A 21,474-nucleotide genomic window follows, 5' to 3' on the forward strand; every position below is an offset into this window, starting at 1 on the left:
GGGTTACACAGAGGAGCTTGGCTTGCTACTAAACATATTATAGTCGCTCCAATATCTGCCTGACAAAGCAGAATTGTACCTGCAAAACGCATTGGGTATTGTGAAGCGTTCAAATAAAGTGAATTGTTGGCCAAATCAACAGAAACTTGGATACTTTTTGGAAGGTAAGTCCACCACTACCTCCCTTTCAAGACGGATTTTAGCACATTTTATTCTTGTTGCTATTGGTGCCTCTGTTCAAACTTGGTGGAGAGGTTAGCCCCTACTTTTTCTATCTACATAGAGTGACTTCTTAAAGGGGCACTATGGTGAAATATTGTAAAATATAAAATATGTGCAAACATATACAAATAAGAAGTATGTTTTTTCCCAGAGTAAAATGAGCCATAAATTACTTTTCTCTTATGTTGCTGTCACTTACAGTAGGTAGAAATCTCACAGAAGCGACAGGTTTTGGACTAGTTCATCTCTTTAAAGGGGTTTCTCAGAGATTTATTTATTTTCAAAAGTACTTAGTGAATGGCAGTTGCTCTGTCCATCTGCCAAAAACTGTGTAGGGAGCAGGGAGGCTGGCCAGCATCATTGTTTAAATCCTTTTTAGGGAATATCTTTATAAAGAATAAAAGCCTTGCTGAGAATCCCCTGTAAAAAGCTCCAGAACCGCTGTAATGCAATGATGTGTCATTGCATTCCAGTGGTTCTGGAGGTGTGTTTAGCTTCTAAGGCAACAATGGTAATTTGCATATATTCAGCAGTGTTGCACTGGGAGACATCCCAAGCTCACTCCAACCTGAATTATCACAAATTCTTTAAGAACACTTTTGTTTTCCTTAGTATTTTAGTAAGGGGGCTTTTAGGACCAATGTAGCCCCTCACACACTCCAATGAGTTCTGGTTCACCATGAGCTCTCTGGTTACTAGGTCTGTACCTCCCTGTAAAAAGATGGACTAGTCTAAAACCTGTCACTTCTCTCAGATTTCCACCTACTGTAAGTGACAGCAACAGAGGAGAAAAGTAACTTATGACTAATTTTACTCTGAAAAAAACATACTTCTTATTTGTCTATGTTTGCACATATTTTAAATTTTACAATTTTTTGCCATAGTGCCCCTTTAACCTGAGTGGGGTCAGATCAAATTTCCCCACCTGCCTTTTCAATGGTTACCTCAAGGTTAACCCTTGTTTGTGAGTATTATTAATGCTCCTTAAACGTTTACTCATTACGTTAAACATACTCCACTATTGTGGTCTCTCGCTTTCTCCTTTTTCTTTTATGGATATTCAGTTGAGTCCCCAGACCAACCATCCTCATGTTCTTGTAAGAAAAATGAAGTACATACATAAACTCTGTGAATAGTCCTTTAGAATAATGTGCATTATTTTCAGAATTGTTATAATGGTAAAATATAAAGGAACCTTTATTAATTGTCATATAGCCAAAGTTTGTTCAGAGATTGATCATGTCATTGGTCATGACCGGATTCCAAAAGTGCAAGATCAGTACCAGATGCCATACACTACAGCCGTGCTCCATGAAATACACCGGTTCACAGATATACTTCCAATGGGGGTGCCTCGAAAAACTACAAAAGGTTTGGAATTTAGAGGCTACTTCTTACCCAAGGTAGGTGCTTTGCGCATAACCACATTATGAATTTTGAACTTGCATGATTTGAATTTTGAATTTTTTCAATTTTGAACTTGCATGTGTATGAATTGCTTGTGTTTACAATATTCAATATTCAATTATAAACTATTTAGGCAGTGTTTGACCATTATAAAATCTTACTTTACTTCAATTTACATATTTAAATTTATCACGCAGACACTGGCATCTTTACTGCACTGTGAAAGGTTGTTTTTTGGGGTGAATTAGGCTGGAACATCACATGACCTCCCAGAGCAAGTGAATCCAGCGCAGGAGACTTGGGCGCACAGGGAGTAACTTCGGTGCCGTCAGAAGACGGAGCTCAAGTTACTTTTAAAACACAATAATTTAGCTTCTAGCAATTGCTGGAAGCTGAATTATTTCATTCCCCACCATCCATGGCGCCCTGGAGGGGGAACAGTATTTAACACGTCCGGGAACTTGTGCAGCAGCTGGATCAGCCATAAAGTCGGCTGTTTTTAGCATTTCCGCATGCGGGAATGCTTTATGAATGATAGCCAATGTCAATAAAATACCTTTTATACCCCCAGCAAGCAAGAAAATACACAAAATAATTGTGATAGTGATAAATACTTTTTCTACTACTTTTGTTATTTTTTTCAATTGCAAAATGCTGAAAAAGTTTTTTTTAAAGGGAATGTAAAAATTATCTTTTAGGCTTTAAGTTGTTGCCCGCTTGCTGCCGCTGCACATTCTAGCCTGGAGGGGAGCAGTGAGGGGGAAGGGGGGGGGGGGGTCAGGTGAGGGGGGGGGAGACTGCCCCTCCTCCCCGCTGCTCTGTGCCTGCCACTACTCCTCCTTCCAGGCTACCTAGTCTGGAGAAACCTATAGACCTGGCTAAACTGGGGACACCTATAGACCTAACTAAACTGGGGGCACCTTTAGATCTGGCTAAACTGGGGACACCTATAGACCTGACTAAACTGGGGCACATATAGACCTGACTAAACTGGGTCACCTATAGACCTGACTAAACTGGGGGCACCTATAGACCTGACTAAACTGGGGCACCTATAGACCTGACTAAACTGGGGGCACCTATAGACCTGACTAAACTAGGGACACCTATAGACCTGACTAAACTGGGGACAGCTATAGACCTGGCTAAACTGGGGGCACCTATAGACCTGGCTAAACTGGGGACACCTATAGACCTGACTAAAATGGGGGCACCTATTGACCTGGCTAAACTGGGGACACCTATAGACCTGGCAAAAATGGGGACACCTATAGACCTGGCTAAACTAGGGGTACCTATAGACCTGGATAAACTGGGGGCACCTATATACCTAGCTAAACTGGGGACACCTATATACCTGGCTAAACTGGGGACATCTATAGACCTGGCTAAACTGGGGACACCTATAGACCTGGCTAAACTGAGGGCACCTATAGACCTGGCTAACTAAACTGGGGGCACCTATAGACCTGGCTAACTAAACTGGGAGCACCTAAAGACCTGGCTAACTAAACTGGGGGCACCTATAGACCTGGTTAACTAAACTGGGGACACCTATAGACCTGGCTAAGTACACTGGGAACACCTATATACCTGACTAAACAAACTGGCGACAACTATAGACATGGCTACCTAACCTGAAGACACCTATATACCTGCCTACCTTAACTGGCGACACCTATAGACCTGCCCATCAGGCCCTCTCTTTTTTGGGGAATCTGCTGCCAATCTGATTGCATTTTGTGGGGAAATCTGCTGCCAGTCTGATTGCATTTTGTAGGGAAATATGCTGCCAATCTGATTGCATTTTGTCTGAAAACTGCTGCTAGATTTTTTCTTTTTTTCTCTTGGGGGGGGGGGGGGAGGATCTGTACTCCACCATGTGGTCTGGAAAAAATATGGCCCTCCATGCCCGCAAAGTTGGACAGCACTGGACTACTTTTTATTTTTCGCCATTTGACTACTTGATGAATTATCATGAGCCATGTAACTACTTGATTATTTTATCTAAAATGTATCTGGTTGCACCCAATCTCTGTGAATAACACTACTACTTATTTTGTGTATTTTTTTTTGTTATTTTGTGTATTTTTAAGTCTGCCCATGACCCATCCTGACCACGTCCATGTTCCAGTGCGCGGTGACACCCGCGGTGACAGATCCTCGGCGGTAGAAGGTGCCCGGAAGGTCCGCAGCCCGTCCTCTTGCTTCCTCCATTGTTCCCGGGCGCATCCTGGCTTCACATGCGGCGCATAATGATGTAATCAGGAAGAGCCCCCTAGTGTCGGCGCTTCCTAATTGCGTCATTATGCGCCGCATGTGAAGCCAGGAGCCGCCGGGGAACAATGGAGGAAGCGAGAGGACGGGCTGCGGACCTTCCGGGCACCACGAGGGCACCTTCTACCGCCGAGGATCTGGTGAGTAGGGTGAGTAGGCCTCTATTTACCTTCCGCTGCCCATATTCTTCTTTTTCAGCGGGGCAGAACAGGTAGTTCCCGGGCGGGCGTGACGTCATGCAACGGGGCGGAGCTATGCTCGCGGCGTTCGTATCGGCGGGTCGTTCGTAAGTCGGGCGTTCGTAACCCGGGGACTACCTGTATACAGTATACAGTGTATATATATATATATATATATATATATATATATATATATATATATATATATATATATATATATGTATATATGTCCAATGGTTGCAGCACATAAGCTCTTTATTGAGCAACTTCAAAGATCACAGCTGTGATCTTTGAAGTTGCTCAATAAAGAGCTTATGTGCTGCAACCCTTTGACTTTTGCATTGTTAATTGGTGTGTTTTTTCTTGCCTGCCAATAGTAAAGATGTTGACCTGCAGGCTCAAGGTGGATCAAACAACATGAATGAATCACATGCCGATTATCAATAATTTCTTGATCTATCTTCTGTATTTTAACTTTTTTTTACTTTGGAATGTATTGACTTTTCTTTACTACTATCTTTCCGCAAAGTTGCTCTCTAATATGCTTCTTCTTCTTGGTTTAGGGCACCAATGTTTATCCATTGCTGACTTCAGTGCTGAAAGACCCTACATGTTTTTTGTATCCAAATGAATTCAACCCAGAAAATTTCCTTGATGAATATGGGGAATTTAAAAAGAATCCCGCTTTTATGCCTTTTGGGGCAGGTATGCATTATCTAACTTTATCACTTTGAATGAAATGACTGAAAATAAAACATTAGTAAACAAGACTTGATTTTTGTTTTTCTAAGTATAAATGGGGTATTCTTTCCACCATCATCCTTATGTCTTGAAATGTATTAATTTTTAACCCTTCCAAAGAACATCTAGATTTTTTTATTCATGGTAAAAGAGAACGCCATGAAGCTTAATTCGATTGTGTTTTGAGTAAGAATAGCGTGTATGAAGGGGTGCTGATAAATTCTTGGCTTTGCCCTCTTCCAGATGAAATAAAAAAATTGAGTGTGGGGACATGACAGCCCAATATCTTAGTATGTAACTGCAAATATCAGGAGGTTGCAATTCATAAAACTTTTTTTCTTTTAGCGAGAAGATAGCAAATGCACAATCCACACTGTATGCAGTATCCTGCGGGGCAGTAGTAAAAGTGAACCTGAAGCGAGTAAAATTATTTAAAATAAACACATGACGTAGCTGCAAATGACTATTACATACTAACCTCACTGTCAGTTCCTCTCAGAGGCTCACCATTTTCTTCTTACAGTGATCCCTTCCAGTTTTGACAAGATTTTGAAAGAACTGAAAGATACCAGTTGCTGTCAGTTACAGTATCTATCAGCAGCTGTCAGTTACAACTGAATGTGCAAGGTAATGTCCATGTTTCCCTATGGCTCAAGTGGGTGATATGACAGTTTAACAGTGTGCTGACCAGGAAGCTGTTAGGCGGTAATGGCCATTTTTTAAAATGGAGGACGGAGAAATCCATTGATCACAGTGAACAAATGGGACGCAGGAGAGGAGAAAAAGAGTGAGGAGTAGACTACACTGGAGGTAAGTATGACCTGTGTATGGTTATTTTGACTTTTTATTTTCAGTTCAGGTTCTCTTTAAGCCTCTTCATAGATATACACAGGAGTTCACTGCACCAGAAGAGCAACTGTCTCACCCCTTCAAAAATGCATTCAATATGAAGACTATGGCCACAGGCTCAACTATAGCAACAATACTGTTTGTTAAAGTGTACCTGAGGGCTTCCTACAGCCCCTTAAGGCCGCTTGGTCCATCCTCGGGCCACCCCTATACCCTGCAGGATGGCCCGGTACTCTGGCCAAGTTATGCTACGTCATGCTCCCCCTTCATGCTCCTGTGACTGGAAGTGTGCTGCGCCCGACACGGCCAGAGCACTGGACCATCCAGGGGGTGACAGGAGACATACATCAAAGCATGCACCAGGCAGTAGGTGAGATGGGTGTTTCACCCCGTACACTGCACAAAATATACAGGAAAATAGCAATTATGAAAATGAGTACTTATTTTTCATTAAATCTAATAAAAGTTGTATTTTAAGTGCGTTTTAGGAGCCCCACCCGAATTTAGGACATGTAATTGATATACCTATGGACAGAAGCACAAGCCTGTTTCATGCCACTGGAGTTATGGGACTTCATGAAGTTTTTTGTTTCTCCGGGGAAAGTCAGCAAAGCACATTCACACAGTGATGTCACAAACACTGGGGAAGAATTGTCTTTTCTATAGCACTGTGAAAACCTAGATTCAGTATCTTATTTCAAGACTGAGCATTTCACTGTTGAAGATGGACTCCGCAGAAGGCGCCACCCAACCTCAACTGACTTGGCAACCTGGGATGCTGTTTTCATGGCAGTGTGTTGAATTTATCACCTCTATCCTAGACATGCACAAGCTTTCAGCAAAGTGGGTACCAAAATGTTTGAACAGTGACAATAAAAAGGAATTTTGGCCTATTTTGAAGCTGCACAAACATTTTTGGCTAGATTAGTGACTGAGTGAGGATGAAAGCTGGCTCCACCTCTGATCCCGAAACCTAAATTTTCTCCTGAGTTATCTCCTAGGAGATAGTGATGTTGCAAACTTGACATTTTTCGGTTCGAGAACGCGAATTTGCCACAAACATTCGCAAACCGGGCAAATCGGCCTAAACTTCAATGGGCAGGCTAATTCTGAGACCTAGAGGGGCTGTTTCTGGCCACAAAAGTGATGGAATAGTTGTTTAAAGGAGCCTAACACCTAGACCGTGGCATACCAGAAGTTGACCCAGAGTCGCGTTTTTATCTCTGAAGGGCAGAAATCACATTACATTATTAAACTTGTGGAATAAAGTGCTTTAAAACACGTCCATCAGGTAGTGTAAGAGTTAAGGCTCATACGCACATCAGACCATAGTCTTTGGAAAATGAAAGATCACAGACCAATTTTACCCCCTTCCATGTAGTATGAGAGCCATACCTACACAGTCTATTCTATGGAGCTGAACTCCCCATCAGACAGAAATCTTTGCAAGATGCTGCACACAAACATGCTGTAGACATTCAAAAGATCAGTATCTGCAAAAGATCAGTTCCTGACAAAGATCCGTTCCTGCAAAATGCATTCATAGTCTATGAGATCTGCAGATCATCATACACACCTTGTTTAACAGACAGGGTTAAATTGGATATTACTGTCTTACGTGTATTTCCAGAAAAGGCCACTAGATGGAGTAGGAGAACAACGTGGAAAGAACTGCATAGTGCTGAAATAAGCTTTGCATTAAGAGAATGCCCGCACCTATAAAAATGGCCACAGGATGGAGTAAGAGAGCAGAATGCTGTTTGTGCTGAAGAAATCAAATGTAATTTGATGAAACGCGTCCACAAGTTTGTCCTGCAGAGGCCACCGTGTTACACTAGCCGAGGGAAATACGAGAGCCTACACTCCTCGTGTCATTTGGCGTGGGCTGCTGCCTCACAGTGAGAGAGTGGGCAGCAGCGAAGGAGACTGCTTGAGACAGCTGGTAAGCCCCCAGGATAGCGGGGACGCCCGCATCCAGGACTTATGTTGGGGCAGGCTGATCTTTAACAGGAATTGCTTATAGTGGCAGTCACAGGCTCTATTGCGGTGAGTGAAAAGATCTGTATACCCCTCCCAGGAGCTCAGGGAGTGGGTGAAGACACGGTGAGCTGATGCTGCATGTTTTCACAAACACTGTATTAAGGCACAAGAGAGTCAAAACCCAAGTAGATGGACTCTGCTATTGCTCTGTATGAACACTTTTGCACATATTTATGAACTGTGATACAAGCTATGTTGAAGCGGAAGGGTTTTACCCTGGAGAGGATATGAGGAAGATATGATGTGTTGTTTGCCTATGGAAGAACTTGCAATCTTGGTGCTTATGATAGCATATTAAGGACACAACTCTTTTCAGGCATAAAGTTCAATTTTTGGTGATAGTCAGCAGTGCAATATTGCGAATGAGGATCATGTTGGGTGATTATGTTGTGGCCTTATGGTTTTAAAGGGGTGGTGCAATACTGAGGGATTGTGATGTTATAGAGTGTAAATGTGAGGTTTGTCATAATACACTTTTTTGTTACATCATAATAGATCCCTGAGTGGTTTGTTATATAATTTGTCTGGTTGTGTTATGCACAAAATAATAGGAATTTATTGAGGTATAGCTGTGTGTCATCGGCGTAGCAGTGGTACGTCAGGCCATGACGTAGGATAAGGGTACCGAGTGGGAACATGTAGATTGCAAACAGCAGAGGGGATAAGATTGATCCTTGTGGCACTCCGAATTGTAGAGGTGCAGGTTTGGACATTATAGGACCTAGGGATACTCTCTGTGTTCTGTCAGTCAGGAATGATCTGAACCACTGGAGGACTGATCCACTGATGCCACAGTACTCCTGCAGTCTGTTAAGCAGGATTTTGTGGTCAACTGTATCAAAAGCCGCTGAGAGATCCAACAGGATCCAACAGACTGCAATATGGCTGCTTTGCTGGCTTTCTGATAGGTGGGGGATGGTCCAGGTGGGAGGGATAGCTGATTGGCTGCCATGTGTCTGCTGACTCTAGGGTGAGGGGTTAATTTTTGCCTCCATTTTAATGTATAGGGGCGGGTCGAACAGACGCAAATGTGAACAGCTGATGGTCGCCAGGAACTGTCCGCTGGCAAACAGTTCGGGCCATCACTGCTAGGAGATAATTTTCCTATTCGCTTTAAAAAGCTTTTATGCATTTTACAAATTATAAAGTACCCAAAAGTTGGGGGAAAGGTAATATCAAAAGTATTTTCTTGCTTGACTTTAGCTCTGCTTTCAATACGATCTGCCCGAACATCCTGTATAACAACTTAGCGCAACTTGGGCTTGATGGTAATCTCTGCACATGGATCAAGGACTTCCTCACAAACAGGACGCAACAGGTCAGACTTGGTAGCTGCCTCTCCCAAACGAGGACCACAAATACTGGCGCCCCCCAAGGCTGTGTACTGTCTCCGATCCTGTTTTCCCTGTACACAAACAGATGCACCTCAACCGCTGACTGCGTTAAGGTAATTAAATTTGCGGACGACACCACCATCCTTGGTCTCATCAGTGAGGAGGACGAACGCACCTACCGCAGTGAGATTGAGCGAATCTGCAACTGGTGCAAGGACAACATGCTTGTCCTAAACGCTGCAAAGACAGTCGAGTTGGTTATCGATTTCAGGAAACGCCCCCCCCCCACTCAGCCCGGTATTCATCGAAGGCACTGAAGTCACCAGAGTATGAAGTGTTCGGTTTCTGGGCACTACCATTAGTGTTGGGCGAACATCTAGATGTTCGGGTTCGGGCCGAACAGGCCGAACATGGCCGCGATGTTCGGGTGTTCGACCCGAACTCCGAACATAATGGAAGTCAATGGGGACCCGAACTTTTGTGCTTTGTAAAGCCTCCTTATATGCTACATACCCCAAATTTACAGGGTATGTGCACCTTGGGAGTGGGTACAAGAGGAAAAAAAAATTTAGCAAAAAGAGCTTATAGTTTTTGAGAAAATCGATTTTAAAGTTTCAAAGGGAAAACTGTCTTTTAAATGCGGGAAATGTCTGTTTTCTTTGCACAGGTAACATGCTTTTTGTCGGCATGCAGTCATAAATGTAATACATATAAGAGGTTCCAGGAAAAGGGACCGGTAATGCTAACCCAGCAGCAGCACACGTGATGGAACAGGAGGAGGGTGGCGCAGGAGGAGAAGGCCACGCTTTGAGACACAACAACCCAGGCCTTGCATGAGGACAAGAAGCGTGCGGATAGCATGCTTTGTACCACCATGCAGTCATAAATGTAATAAAGATAAGTGGTTCAATAAACAGGGACCACGCGGCAACGCTAACCCAGCAGCAGCACACGTGATGGAACAGGAGGAGGCGCAGGAGGAGAAGGCCACGCTTTGTGAGACACAACAACCCAGGCCTTGCATGAGGACAAAAAGCGTGCGGATAGCATGCTTTGTACCGCCATGTAGTCATAAATGTAATAAAGATAAGAGGTTCAATAAACAGGGACCACGCGGCAACGCTAACCCAGCAGCAGCAGCAGCAGCAGCACACGTGATGGAACAGGAGGAGGCGCAGGAGGAGAAGGCCACGCTTTGTGAGACACAACAACCCAGGCCTTGCATGAGGACAAAAAGCGTGCGGATATAGCAGCAATGCTTTTTGCCGCCATGCAGTCATAAATGTAATACAGATGAGAGGTTCAATAAACAGGGACCGGAAACGCTAAACCATCCCAGATGTTCATCGGTCATGTTACTTGGTTGGGGTCCAGGAGTGTTGCGTAGTCGTTTCCAATCCAGGATTGATTCATTTTAATTTGAGTCAGACGGTCTGCATTTTCTGTGGAGAGGCGGATACGCCGATCTGTGATGATGCCTCCGGCAGCACTGAAACAGCGTTCCGACATAACGCTGGCTGCCGGGCAAGCCAGCACCTCTATTGCGTACATTGCCAGTTCGTGCCAGGTGTCTAGCTTCATGCCCGGTTTCAGGTCCAGCGGTGCCAGCCACAAATCCGTCTGTTCCTTTATTCCCCTCCAAATTTCCTCCCCTGTGTGCTGCTTATCCCCAAGGCAGATCAGCTTCAGCAACGCTTGCTGACGCATGCCAACAGCTGTGCTGCACTGCTTCCACGATCCTACTGCTGCTGGTGCTGGGTTAGCATTTCCGGATGAGGTACAGCTTTGAGATGCGTTGGAGGAGAAGGAGTCAGAGAGGTAGGTGCTGCTGTTGTTATCCAGCTGTTTGCGGCGTGGGCAACACCCGCGCCGTAGCAGGTGAGGAATCGCTGCCAGGCTCCACAAGGTTCACCCAGTGCGCGGTAAGGGAGATGTATCGACCCTGGCCGAACGCACTCGTCCAGGTGTCAGTGGTGAGGTGAACCTTGCAGGCAACGGCATTCTTCAAGCTTCGGGTTATTTAGCTGACCACGTGCTCATGCAACTCAGGCACTGCAGAGCGCGCAAAGTGGTAGCGGCTGGGAACCACGTAACGTGGGATGGCCACTGACATCATGCCCTTGAAGCTGTTTGTCTCCACCACTCGATATGGCAGCATTTCGCAGGCCAGAAGCTTGGCTATGCTGGCTGGCTGTTACTGCCACGGCCCGGGGGTCATTTGCTGGCAATTTCCTCTTGTGCTCAAACATCTCAGAAACAGACAACTCAACCGTAGCGCTGCACACCGAAGGGCTGTTGGTTGTTGTGTTTGATGAACACTGGGAGACCTCAAGAGCACTAGTCCGGAAAGTGACAGTGTCAGCATCGTCTGATGTTTGTGAATGTTGTGAACCACGCAATGGCTGGGCTACTGCTGCTGCTGAGGCGGGTCTGGTGGTGAGTCTGGTGAACCCAAGGGAGGCAGTGTTGCTGGTGGTACCCTGTCCTGCCGCGTTTGCCCACAGAGTGGGATGTTTGGATAGAATGTGGCGGCTCATGCTGGTGGTGGAGAGGTTGTTAATACTTTTCCCCCTGCTCAGGCGGGTCTTGCACACCTTGCAAATCGCCATGGTAACATCCTCAGTGCAGTCTTCAAAGAAAGCCCAGACTTTAACTGGCTGAGGACTCGGACCTCGTGCGTGATGTGCTGGTGCTGCTTAACCCACTGCTGGACGCTTGAGAGGTCATCCAAGTAATTATCTGGTCCTGTTCTTTTGGATCTGTGAGGGTTGTTGTCCTGGACAACATGGGCAGTATTGAGTGGGTTTTCTTGGGTGCTCCCCTGTGGCCTGTACGTGAACCGTCAGGGGAAACACCTCTTCCCTTGCCCCTCCCTCTTTCACCGGATTTCTTCCTCATTTCACTTATCCTTAAAGTACACGCTGACTGGCAGCAGTACAGTGGCAGTACAGAAATGCTATACAGTGGTGGGTGAGCGGTGTACCACTATTGTCAGCAGTGACACAGAGCACAATGCTATACAGTGGCGGGTGAGCGGTGTACTACTGTTCCCAGCAGACACAGAGTGGAAGTAAACACAATGCTATATAGTGTGGCTGAGCCGTGTACACAGAGTGGCATTAAACACAATGCTATATAGTCTGCTATATAGTCACCCCGAACAGGGTGATGTTCTGCAGAACCCGAACAGTGGCAAACACTGTTCGCCCAACACTACTGGGAGGGAACGCAGATTTTAGTACCTAAACACACGATACAACATGTTTTCCGGGGTCGGACTCTGAGGCACATACAGATGGTCCCGATCATCATCCTCATCATACAACTCTTCTCCTGAGTCTGACCCACCCACCACCTCTGCCACCCCAACATCCCCAGACACAGACCCCTCATCGTCCTCAACATTAACTTGGGATGCTGGCCTGAGCCAGACCTCCTCCTCCACATCAGGCCCCATCATCTCCTCAATGGCAGCCCTCATTAATCGCTCTGGCGACGGACTGATGGACACAACGTTCTCCTCCGGGGAGGGCTGCTGCTGACCACTGGCTGCTGGGGTGGATGTTATAGCTTGCGTGGGGCGTTGGCTGTTGCTGTTGTTGGGAGTGCTGCTCACAGCGGAGGTCTCTGGGGAACTCATGTTGAGCTCATATAGTGGTTGACGGTGAGTGGAGTATTACTGATCCCAGCAATATACACACTGACTGGCAGAGTACGCAATGCTATATAGTGTGGCTGAGCGAGGTACACAGAGTGGCAGTAAACAGAATGCTATATAGTGTGGCTGAGCGAGCGGTGTACCACTATTCCCAGCAGACACAGAACAGTGAACAAAATGCTATATAGTGTGGCTGAGCGAGCGGTGTACCACTATTCCCAGCAGACACAGAACAGTGAACAGAATGCTATATAGTGTGGATGAGCGAGCGGTGTACCACTATTCCCAGCAGACACAGAACAGTAAACAGAATGCTATATAGTGTGGCTGAGCGAGCGGTGTACCACTATTCCCAGCAGACACAGAACAGTGAACAGAATGCTATATAGTGTGGCTGAGCGAGCGGTGTACCACTATTCCCAGCAGACACAGAACAGTGAACAGAATGCTATATAGTGTGGCTGAGCGAGCGGTGTACTACTGTTCCCAGCAGACACAGAACAGTACACAGAATGCTATATAGTGTGGCTGAACGAGCGGTGTACTACTGTTCCCAGCAGACACAGAACAGTACACAGAATGCTATATAGTGTGGCTGAACGAGCGGTGTACCACTATTCCAAGCAGACACAGAACAGTGAACAGAATGCTATATAGTGTGGCTGAGCGAGCGGTGTACCACTATTCCCAGCAGACACAGAGTGGCAGTAAACAGAATGCTATATAGTGTGGCTGAGCGAGGTACACAGAGTGGCAGTAAACAGAATGCTATATAGTGTGGCTGTGCAAGCGGTGTACTACTATTCCCAGCAGACACAGAGTGGCAGTAAACAGAATGCTATATAGTGTGGCTGAGCGAGGTACACAGAGTGGCAGTAAACAGAATGCTGAGCGAGCGGTGTACTACTATTCCCAGCAGCGACACACAATGACTGGGGGGGACCCTGGCTAGCGTGGCTGGAGCGCGAACTACCCTGCCTGCCTACCCAAAGCTAAACCCACAGACAAATGGCGGAGATATGACGTGGTTCGGGTATTTATTTACCCGAACCACGTGACAGTTCGGCCAATCAGAGCGCGTTCGGGTCCGAACCACGTGACCCGTTCGGCCAATCACAGCGCTAGCCGAACGTTCGGGGAACGTTCGGCCATGCGCTCTTAGTTCGGCCATATGGCCGAACGGTTTGGCCGAGCACCGTCAGGTGTTCGGCCGAACTCGAACATCACCCGAACAGGGTGATGTTCTGCAGAACCCGAACAGTGGCGAACACTGTTCGCCCAACACTAACTACCATCACCAACGACTTGAGATGGAGTGAAAACACCACTAAATGCCAAAAGAAGGCGCAGCAACGGCTGTTCTTCCTAAGACAACTCAGGAAGTTTGGCATGCCGCAGGAACTGTTATCAAGCTTCTACACTGCCACCATCGAGTCAATCCTGTGCTCATCTATCATCGTGTGGTATGGGGGTGCCACCACAAGCGACAGGTACAGACTTCAAAGAGTAATCAAGGCAGCGGAAAGAATCATTGGGTCACCCCTGCCACCTCTGGACCTCCTCCACGCATCCAGATTGAAAACAAGGGCATACAGGATCACGAATGACCCGCACCATCCCGGTAGCCGCTTCTTCAACCGCATGCGCTCGGACCATCGTTTCAGAGCTATTTCCACCAAAACCTCCAGGCACAGGAACTCCTTTTTCCCCCAAGCAGTGTGCCTTCTGAACTCAAGTCACACACACAGAAAAACTAAATAGAACATCTGTGACCCAGGCCTAAATAAATATGTACTTTTCCGTGGTTCCGCACGTAGTTTTTGCACTACAATACCCTAAAGTCTTTTGTCTGCACATGTTTTGCTTGCACTAAGTTGTTTTATTGTTCTTTGTCTGTCATTGCATGCTTTGCACTACTATGTTTTATGCCAATGTGTACCACAAACAATTCCGAGTGTGGCAACTGCTGCACTTGGCGAAATAAATCTGATTCTGATTCTGATTAAAAAGCATTTTATGACAAGGTGTGAAAATATCACCTAGGAGAAAATTCAGGGGAAAAAGAAAATTGCTTATGGGCCAAGGTGTCCGGTTTCTGAGACAAAGGAAGTATACTGTAGGTGGATGACCTACCTCTAGTTCTAGTATCACCAAATAATAGTATTCTACTAGCCCCCTGGACCAGATGATGGAGGCAATTAAGATGAAACACCATGTTAAACTGACCAAAGGGATCCTTTTTTGCCGGGCAATTGGAACACCTTGGGTTTCCAACTGGTCCTAACTGGCAGTCAATAGAGAGGAACAAAAACAGGATTACTTCACATAGAGAAAAAAAAATGTCTATGACAAAAATTACTAAGACATATTTTACATGCCCCCTATGTGACACAGTTTTGGATTCTGACTGAACTGACCAAGTCCTGGTTCTGTTTTCAAGTTATTTCATAATTATTTTGTCTCTAGATAACAGGTATGGATTGTAAGTTAGTGTATGGATGGCAACATTAGCATTGCATGTTGAATAAAACAAATGCAAGTGTGACACAGATAAGCATCCCTTTTGGCCTGTGTTACTTCATTTTTCATTGCTATTTTTGTTTAAAACAGGTTAAACCTATTGGGAAGTCTGCATGTGCTGCTCTAGTTTATTTTCCAATCACTAACTAGTTTATAAATTCACATATGTAACAATAATTGCTTCTGTAAAGAGGATGCAGTGATGCCATGTTGTTCTCTGGACATCCTTTTCTTTCCCTTTGTGATGTCATATTTTACCCCATTATTTCATTAACAATACTCATTTTTGCCATCAACACAGGTCCATCATACGGTCAAGGGGCTTCTGCAACTATATGGGAAACTTTCTATCCACTACCACCACTTTAACTCCCTCATAATCACAAACATGAATCCCAGGTTCTACCTATATTGGCTCGAATGCAATTTGCTTTTGAAAACCTTCAAAACCCCTAAGAAAAATGAAAGTGCCAAAACCAAATGCCAATTTTCACTCATTAAATATTGCTATAATAATACTTAATTAAGTTGCTAGAAGACCTATCTCTATTTATGGCAATTCTATAAAGAAAGTGAATTTTGCTTTTAAAGTGTGCCCAACCTCCACTCAAAAGTCACATACTTACCTAATAAGAGGGAAGTCTCTTGATCCAATAGTGGTTCATTGGGTCCCCCACTGCCGAGCCCAGACCCTCAAAGGATTCCACCAATAGATTGTTGGATTCCAAGCTCAGGACCACACTCCTCTTCAAGCATGATTGCGGCCGTACTTTGCGAGCACAGCTTTGCTTGTGCATTAAGCTAGAGCAAATTGTGCATGAGCAGCATCATGCTACTGCACAGGCATGGCCATGTCCACCTGAGTGCAGTGCAGCCATGCTCCTGCAACAAGAGGTGCACATTGGCCTCAATTCACTAAGCTTATCTCCTGTCTTTAATAACGTTTCTAGAGTTATCACCATGGTGATGAGGCATGTAGTATTCAGGAAACATTTTACCTCAGGCAAACCTAAAGTTAACTCTTCTGTCTTTAAGTTAACTCTTCAATCCTTAAAATAACTCCAAAGTTAAAGACAGGCTGTTTATTAACTGCGTGTGAAAATAACTACAGAGGAGGTAAATTAACTACAGAGGAGGTAAATTAACTACAGAGGAGGTAACTTAACCTCCCTGGCGGTTTAATAAAATCTGCCAGGGGCAGCAAATACGTTTTAAAAAAATTTTTTTTTTCATGTAGTCTCGCTACATGATAGCCGCTGCTCAGCAGCATCCCCGCAGCCCCTCCGATCGCCTTCGGGGATCGGAGATCAAGAGATCCCGTTCAAAGAACAGGATCTCTTGGAGGGCTTCCCCCGTCACCATGGCGACGGGGCGGGATGACGTCACCGACGTCGTGACGTCAAAGGGGAATCCGATCCACCCCACAGCGCTGTCTGGCACTGATTGGCCAGGCAGCGCACGGGGTCTCGCTTGGGGGGGCCCTGCATCGCGGCGGGTAGCGGCGGATCGGCGGCGGGCGGCGGCGATCGGGTGAGACACGCAGCAAGCAAAGTGCTTGCTGCGTGTTTAAAAAAAAAATTATTCAAATCGGCCCAGCGGGGCCTGAGCGGCGACCTCCGGCGGTAATGGACGTAACAATGCGTCCATACCGCTAAGGAGGTTAAGGAATGAAGATATAAGAAAACTCTCTCACTGTGTGGAGATAAGTTTTCTCTTGCTTTATTATCTCCAGCATGATTTTAGTGAATTGAGGCCATTGTGCAGGAGTGTCACAGTACTGCAGGACAGTGTGGGCAGCTTCTATAGGATTCAGAGGCTTACCTGTTCTAAGGTATTTGCTTATTTACCCAAGATTCACATCAGGTTCACTTTAGGTTGTTTGTTCCCTACAGAAATGCCTTAAAGGGACACTTAAGTCAAACAAAAAAAATGAGTTTTACTCACCTGGGGCTTCCAATAGCCCCCTGCAGCTGTCCGGTGCCCTCGCCGTCTCCCTCCGATCCTCCTGGCCCCGCCAGCAGCCACTTCCTGTTTCGGTGACAGGAGCTGACAGGCTGGGGACGCGAGTGATTCTTCGCGTTCCTGGCCACAATAGCGCCATCTATGCTACTATAGCATATATCATATACCATATAGCAGCATAGAGGGTGCTAATGTGTCTGGGAACGTGAAGAATCACTCGCGTCCCCAGCCTGTCAGCTCCTGTCACCGAAACAGGAAGTAGCTGCCGGCGGGGCCAGGAGGATCGGAGGGAGACGGCGAGGGCACCGGACAGCTGCAGGGGGCTATTGGAAGCCCTAGGTGAGTAAAACTCATTTTTTTCGTTTGACTTAAGTGTTCCTTTAATCTTACTGTATGTGTAGTACCAAAATCAGCTTTATTTTTGTGGACCTCAAATCAATATGTGTTTTTTTTAATACTGGAATGATTAAAATGTATTTTGCATTATTAAACTCAATGAAACAAAGCAACAATGAACTAAATTCAGTGTGTTTGTGTGTATGTATAATGTGTAGTGCGTGTGTATACAGTATGTGTGTGTAGTGTGTCTGTGTGTGTGTGTGTGTGTGTGTGTGTGAGGTGTGTGTGTGTGTGTGTGTGTGTGTGTGTGAGGTGTGTGTGAGGTGTGTGTGTGTGTGTGTGTGTGTAGTGTGTGTGTGTGTGTGTAGTGTGTGTGTGTGAGGTGTGTGTGTGTGTGTGTGTGTGAGGTGTGTGTGTGTGTGTGTGTGTGAGGTGTGTCTGTGTGTGTGTGTGTGTGTGTATGTGTGTGTGTGTGTAGTGTGTGTGTGTAGTGTGTGTGTGTGTAGTGTGTGTGTGTGTGTATGTGTGTGTAGTGTGTGTGTGTGTGATGTGTGTGTGTGTGTGTGTGTAGTGTGTGTGTGTATATGTGTGTAGTGTAGGTGTGTGTGTGTAGTGTGTGTGTGTATGTGTGTGTGTAGTGTGTGTGTGTAGTGTGTGTGTGTATGTGTGTGTGTGTGTGTGTGTGTGTGTGTGTGTGTGTGTGTGTGTAGTGTGTGTGTGTATGTGTGTGTGGGTGTGTGTGTGTGTGTGTGTAGTGTGTGTGTAGTGTGTGTGTGTGTGTGTGTGTGTGTAGTGTGTGTGTGTGTGTAGTGTGTGTGTGTGTGTAGTGTGTGTGTGTGTGTGTGTGTGTAGTGTGTGTGTGTGTGTGTGTGTAGTGTGTGTGTAGTGTGTGTAGTGTGTGTGTGTAGTGTGTGTGTGTATGTGTGTGTGTGTGTGTGTGTGTGTGTGTGTGTGTGTGTGTGTGTGTGTGTGTGTGTAGTGTGTGTGTGTATGTGTGTGTGTGTGTGTGTGTGTGTGTAGTGTGTGTGTAGTGTGTGTGTGTGTGTGTGTGTGTGTGTGTGTGTGTGTAGTGTGTGTGTGTGTGTAGTGTGTGTGTGTGTGTAGTGTGTGTGTGTGTGTGTGTGTAGTGTGTGTGTGTGTGTGTGTGTGTAGTGTGTGTGTATGTGTGTGTGTGTATGTGTGTGTGTGTATGTGTGTGTGTGATGTGTGTGTGTGTGTGTGTGTGTGTGTAGTGTGTGTGTGTGTGTGTGTGTGTGTGTGTGTGTGTGGGGTGTGTGTGTGTGTGTGTGTGTGTGTGTGGGATGTGTGTGTGTGTGTGTGATGTGTGTGTGTGTGTGTGAGGTGTGTGTGTGTGTGTGTGTGTGTGTGTGTGTGTGTAGTGTGTGTGTGTGTGTGTGTGTGTAGTGTGTGTGTGTGTGTGTGTGTGTGTGTGTAGTGTGTGTGTGTGTGTGTGTGTGTGTGTGTGTGTGTGTGTGTGTGTGTGTGTGTGTGTGTGTGTGTATGTGTGTGTAGTGTGTGTGTGTGTGTGTGTGTGTGTAGTGTGCGTGTGTGTGCGTGTGCGTGTGCGTGTGCGTGTGCGTGTGCGTGTGTGTGTGTGTGGTGTGTGTGTGTGTGTGTGTGTGTGTGTGTGTGTGTGTAGAAAATGTACACAAAAGACAACTGTGCAACTCTTAGGAGTAGGAATTTAACCACTCCGGGACCAGCACCCTCTGCCCCCTTAAGTACCAGAGGGTGCTGGTCCAGTAAACCGACGCTTCCCGACGAATCAACGCGAAAATCCGCCGCTCCTGATGGTCACGCCGCTCTGTCCCCGCCGCAGGCTGCTCTCTCTGTCGTTTTCATTGGCTCCTGACCCTGTCACTCCATGTAAGCCAATGGGAATGGCTTACAGGAATAACAGGGCCAGGAGCCAATGAAAACGGCTCCTGCCCGGCTCACAGTGCTCTGCCGTCATAGAGGCGGCAGGGCAGCACATTTCTGCGGAGACCGAGCGGCGACAGCGGCAGAGACGGGCGGGGGCGCACAGTGAATGAGACATAGAGTTAACGTCCGGTCAGAACTGCAGCGCCCCCTGCCCGCCGTAGATTAATACTGCGGCGGTCCGCAGGTAGTTAAATGTAATATTTTTTAGCTCTCTTTTTCATATTATTTTTTTTGTGGTATTGTTTAAAATTACTGTTGCTTAGGCAGTATTAAAATATTTTATTTTTCTACAGGGAAGAGGAACTGCATGGGGGAAACTCTGTCCCGAATGGAGATTTTTATTGTCCTCATTACAATCTTACAAAATTTCAAATTGAAGTCAGAAGTCCCTGGTGAGGATTTGGATATCAACCCAAAGGCATCTGGATTTGGCAACATTCCCAAACCTTTCAAGATATCCTTCATTCCACGCTAACAACAAACATTATTGACTTATGACACATGGATTGCATATATAAATGTACATGGGAACTCAAATAAGATAAACTATACCAGAAGTTTGCATGGTGTTATTGTGTTTTAGGGGCCATCCATGTGCATCTAAGTGAGCCAATGTTATATTGTAATGTTTTCATGACTGTTAATTCAACATGTTATGTTTAAAGAGGAACTCCAGTGAAAATAATGTAATAAAAAAAGTGCTTCATTTTTACAATAATTATGTATACATGATTTAGTCAGTGTTTGCTCATTGTAAAATCTTTCCTCTCCCAGATTCACATTCTGACTTGTATTACATGGAGACATTGTTACTGTGGGCAGATTATGGAGCTGTTTCTAGCTGGTCTGGCTTTAACAGACAGCTATTTCCTGTCTGAACATTGTTACATTGTGACAGTTTGCCCAGAGTACCGTACGGTACCAGAGCCTCTTGTGGGAGGGGTTTCAGCACAAAATCAGTCATACAGCGCCCCCTGATGGTCTGTTTGTGAAAATCATTATTTTTCTCATGTAAAAGTGGGTATCAGCTACTGATTGGGATAAAGTTCAATTCTTGGTCGGAGTTTCTCTTTAAGTGCTTTCTTTTGCAATATTTGGTAGATTTCCATCTTACTTTTATGTATTTATAGATTAGTACCTTGAAAATGAATCACAAGCTAGCGATCAGAGAGAAGGGTAATAGTTTCAGGTGCTGCATCCTGTGCAAGAGAGTATTTAGAATGAAGGCAAAGACAAAAAGAGAGCGCACACTAAAATAGTGGTATAGATATGGAGACAATGCCCTCTTAAAAGGATGGGAACTGGGCTTAAATGGTTCCTGGGTTTCCCTTCTCTTACAGCAGGCTCTGTCTGGGGAAGCTGTAATAAGTTCCACTATACGTATGTGACGCGCATTTTGTATGTGGATAAATGTGCTTGGCCGGCTGTTTGTTTGATAAGATCAAAATAGAGTTGAATGGACGCAAGAAGATAGATTCAGTAATAGGAGTATACTTTATATTTTTTGCCTGAGGCAAAATAAGGGAAGCCCGGGATCCAGAGGATCTACCGTTTAAGCCCAGTCCCCGGATCTTGAGAGAGACGTAAGCTTGACTTCTGGTAACCCACACGGGCAGGGCTGGATTTACAACTCAGAGGCCAGTAGCCACGTGTGTTTTGGTGCCCTAAATTCTGCCCCTGAACACAAGCTACATCATCAAGTAAAAATATTCTGAACTCTAATCCCTGTCTTATGTCACTAACTGTCCTTAGAATCTTACACTCTAATAACGGTTCCATATCATCCTTAGTGACATGATACAAGGATTATGGTGTAAGTCCCTGAGGCCAGTGATGTGATGCAGGCATTAGACTGTAAGCTCCTGAGGGCAGTGATCTGAGGAGATGGGGCTGCCTCTCCCACATAAGGCACCCGTAGGCTTGCACCTACAGTCAGTGCCTTAGGAAAAATCTGGCCCTGCATAAGGGTGTCTCCAGCTCTACTGTACCTGCATCAATTCTACCCTATCAGTGTGCACACTCT

The 21,474-nt window shown here is 45.6% G+C and overlaps 1 protein-coding gene across 3 annotated transcripts in view; it reads left to right on the forward strand.

Annotated features, from left to right (window-relative positions):
- LOC137528204 (cytochrome P450 2G1-like) overlaps positions 1 to 20,011 on the forward strand; it is a 33,726-nt gene extending 13,715 nt beyond the window's left edge. For all 3 annotated transcript variants that reach the window (XM_068249465.1, XM_068249467.1, XM_068249468.1), the window contains 3 exons: positions 1,438 to 1,625; positions 4,649 to 4,790; positions 19,745 to 20,011. In XM_068249465.1, coding sequence (XP_068105566.1) covers positions 1,438 to 1,625; positions 4,649 to 4,790; positions 19,745 to 19,926 — 512 coding nt within the window. In that variant the 3' untranslated portion in view covers positions 19,927 to 20,011. The remainder of the gene's footprint in view (positions 1 to 1,437; positions 1,626 to 4,648; positions 4,791 to 19,744) is intronic.
- Positions 20,012 to 21,474: the final 1,463 nt, after the last annotated feature.

Source organism: Hyperolius riggenbachi, chromosome 8, assembly GCF_040937935.1.
Source record: "Hyperolius riggenbachi isolate aHypRig1 chromosome 8, aHypRig1.pri, whole genome shotgun sequence".
Classification (NCBI taxonomy): domain Eukaryota; kingdom Metazoa; phylum Chordata; class Amphibia; order Anura; family Hyperoliidae; genus Hyperolius; species Hyperolius riggenbachi.